General features: G+C 39.4%; 1 protein-coding gene across 1 annotated transcript in view; it reads left to right on the top strand.

Moving 5' to 3' along the window:
* Positions 1-3081, top strand: part of HPRT1 (hypoxanthine phosphoribosyltransferase 1) — a 22558-nt gene extending 19477 nt beyond the window's left edge. The window contains exons 6-8 of the mRNA XM_024746585.1: positions 1587-1633; positions 1780-1856; positions 2373-3081. Coding sequence (XP_024602353.1) covers positions 1587-1633; positions 1780-1856; positions 2373-2420 — 172 coding nt within the window. The 3' untranslated portion in view covers positions 2421-3081. The remainder of the gene's footprint in view (positions 1-1586; positions 1634-1779; positions 1857-2372) is intronic.
* The last annotated feature ends 624 nt before the right edge of the window (positions 3082-3705 follow it).

Raw genomic sequence — 3705 nt, 5'->3', positions numbered from 1 at the left:
CTGCGTCGGCAGGCGGACTCTCAACCACTGCGCCACCAGGGAAGCCCCTATACAACCTTCTTAAAGTGACAGAATGATAGAAATGGAGAACAGATTAGTGGTTGCCAGGGGTTAGGGGGTGGTGGGTGGCTGTGACTATAAATAAAGAGGTAGCAAGAGAAAGCCGTGTGTGATGGAAAGTTCTGTATCCTGATTGTGGTGGTGGTTACACGAATCCACATGTGTGATACGATTGCGTAGAATTACACACATATAAGTATGAGCACAGAAAGCTGATGAAATTTGGATAAGGTCAGTCCACCAATGTCCATGTCCTGGTTGTGGTAATCTACTACAGTTATGTGACGTGTTCACTGGAGGAAACCGGAGAGAGGGCACACGGGCGCTCTGTGCTTTTTTCTTGGCTACTTCCTATGAATCTGCAATTATTTCAAAATAATTCATTGAGATCTATAGGAATATGAGGTGCCGAGTTCCCCTGAACTCTTAGTACAGCTTGCACTGAGTTTAATGATACCTTTTTTGGATTGTTCCTGAATGAGTTCAGGTAGATGGAAGGGGTTTTGCTGCGATTGGTTTGTTATTTTCTTTCTAAATGGATCCCGAGTCTAAGTGTGTCCTCTAATTACTGGAAGGAGAATCTCAAGGGACTTGCCTGGACTACGATCCCTTGGAGGCTAAGGCTTAGGCCAGTGCTTCTCAACTTTGGCTGCACATTGGTACCATCTGAGAGTTTACAAAACAAAACATAACCTACATCTGTGTCCCGTCCCCAGTGATTCTGATGTAATTGGTGAGGGGTATGGCCTGGGTACCTGAGTTTTATATATTTTTTAAGGTTCCCACACGATTCCAATGTGCAGCGAAGGTTGAGAATCACTTTAGGTCCTTTCCAGCCCTTTTAATACACTTATCTAGGAAGTTATGAAATCTTGTTTTATTGGGACTGCCCTTATCATATGTAAAGGCTTTCAGAGCACCATTACAGGTTTTTTAATGGCTGAAAATTTTCAGCAGGCAGCACTTGGATTATGAAATTAGCTTTCGTTAGAGTTGACACATCCTACCTGCAGTTTCTGCTCTCAAAAACAAATAGTAGCTCCTTTAGCATGCTACTTCTTTTTTAAGCTAACATTCCTCTTTGTAAGCTATTTACTAGAAGTCTTGAAAGGTGATGCTCACCTCTCCCACACCATTTGTGGCTTAGGGATTGTTTTCCAGGGATTTTGGACTGAAAGCCTTTACTTGTCATCTTTGCTCGTTGGCATTCCCCACCCGTTCATCCTCCCCAAGTAGCTGCCCTTTGATGGGCATGTGGGTAGTCAGGGGGCAGCTCTCAGAACAGTCCATCGTGTTCCAGGTGAAGATCAATCGAGGGCCTCATCTATAGTGTGAACTCATTGCTGCCCCTGCCCAGGGAGCCCTGTGATTTAGCTCTCTCCATTTCAGAGTGTTTCTTGGGTTTGTTAAAACTGACCATAGTATTCTAAACTGCAGATGAAACCGTGTTGCAAACCATGAATATTCTCTTTTGTAATGCCCTGCAGTGTCTCCGTGTGTCACATGTCACATTTTATAATTAACAGCTTGCTGGTGAAAAGGACCCCGCGAAGTGTTGGATATAGACCAGACTGTAAGTGAAATACTTTGTCAATCATTTAACCAGCTTTAACCCAACAAGTTTTATATGAAATGGTTTAGAGTCACTTTAGAGAATGTTTGCACGTATTAGATTTGAAAGTGATGTTTTCTGTATCTAAATGATGTGATTCTTTTTAGTTGTTGGATTTGAAATTCCAGACAAGTTTGTTGTAGGATATGCCCTTGACTATAATGAATACTTCAGGGATTTGAATGTAAGTAATGCTTCTTTTCCTCATTCTCATTTTTCAGAACCCATATAAAAATTTATAAAAGGGAAGAATTGTTTTCTCTTTCCAGCACCTCATAATCTGAACAGACTGATGGTTCCCATTAGTCACATAAAGCTGTAGTCAAGTACAGACGTCCTTAAAGCTGTAACTTGGCCAGGCCAGGGTAACACTTCTTGCTGGCTAAACAGTTGAACAGGTTTAATATACAGTAACTGTCCCATTATTATTTCAGATGATAGATGTGGTCATGAGTAAGCGAGAAATGAACTAGTTTAAGTCTTATAATTCACTCTCCTTCAAATACCCACCACCTCCTCTGGAAGCAGGAGTGCCGAGAACGCGTTTGTGAACGCGGGTGAGGAAGATGAGGAAGGCCGTTTGTTTTGTAAAAACCCCTGCAGCAGAATACTGTTCATAGAAGACATGCCAAGTACTGTTCTCGCCTTTCACTTCACAGTATACTTTTCTAATGTGAATCTCTGGATTTTTATTTTATAGCATGTTTGTGTCATTAGCGAAACTGGAAAAGCAAAATACAAAGCCTAAGATGAGAGTTCAAGTTGAGTTTGGAAGCATCTGGAGTCCCCTTGAAGTCACCAGGAAAATTATCAGATGTTCTAGTTCTGTGGCCAGCTGCTTAGTAGAGCTTATTGCATGTATCTTCTAAGAATTTTATCCGTTCTGTATTTTAGAAAGGTCAGTCGCTGCATTCCCGAACTCTTTATTTGCACTATGAGCCTATAGAGTATCAGTTCCCTTTGGATGGATTGTTGTTTGATTTGTGAATGAAAAGTCTCTTAAACCACACCACTAATGAATGAAAATATTGAAATTGTATCTGTAAGAAACATTGAAAGAGGAGAATATATTAGTTTTTTAATTGGTATTTTAATTTTTATATATTCAGGAAAGAACAGAAGTGATTGAATATTAATTATACCGCTGTGTGTTTAGGAAAGAAGCAGTCAGTTTCATGTCAGTGACAGCATTTAGAGGTATTGTTATGTCGGATAAACCATATGTCCTGGCGTTATTTTAGTAGGTTTCAGTAGTATTAACTGTATTTTCCCGCTTGTTCAGATTATTTCTGGAGAATCTTTGTCAACAGTTCCTTTTAAATACAGGTCAATACGTTCTAAAAACCTACCACTTTTTGAAGTCTTCAATGTAAAAATTCTTAAAATAAAGGCTGTCTCTTTAAAAGAAACTATGCATACCTGTTATTTCTCTACAAATTAACCTAGTGTAGTTTTCTATTGGTTACCTTTTCCTTGTCTGTTAAATTTCAGTAGCTAGTTTAATTGTAATCTTTACCCAGCAGAGCAAATAATGATTATCTGGTAGAATGGGTTGGTGGAGCTAGTGAGATTCTTACCTACTTCAGAGACCTCAGATTTTAGACACATGGTATATAGTTTATTACATTTTCTGATGCTAAAATAACATGGCTCTCTCTTGGAATTCTGTTAAATTGCTTCCATCGCAACCTCACCTGCAGTTCAGCAGTTTTTCAGACATACACTGTTACCTTCTTTGGGTAGAGAATACTCTATTGACTAAAGAACAACAACAAAACCTTTTGTTTTCTGGGAGCAGGCAGAAAAGTTTTAAGCCAAAACTCTTCATTGCTTCTCTGCTCCAGGTAAGGTATGAACTAGTAACCTTGCAGGCCATCCAGCTATATTTATGCCTTACAGAGTCTGCTGTAATTCCCAGCAGCAAAACAGGGAACTTTAAATGATACTAAATAATAATTTGCTATAGTCCTAGAACTTCCTAGTTTACAAAAAGTTTTCCCTTTTGTTATCTCATTTGATCTTGGTGCCCTCTG

Source organism: Neophocaena asiaeorientalis, unplaced genomic scaffold (assembly GCF_003031525.2).
Source record: "Neophocaena asiaeorientalis asiaeorientalis breed wild unplaced genomic scaffold, Neophocaena_asiaeorientalis_V1.1 scaffold1019, whole genome shotgun sequence".
NCBI classification, from domain to species: Eukaryota; Metazoa; Chordata; class Mammalia; order Artiodactyla; family Phocoenidae; genus Neophocaena; species Neophocaena asiaeorientalis.
This window is presented reverse-complemented; position numbering and strand designations above follow the sequence as displayed.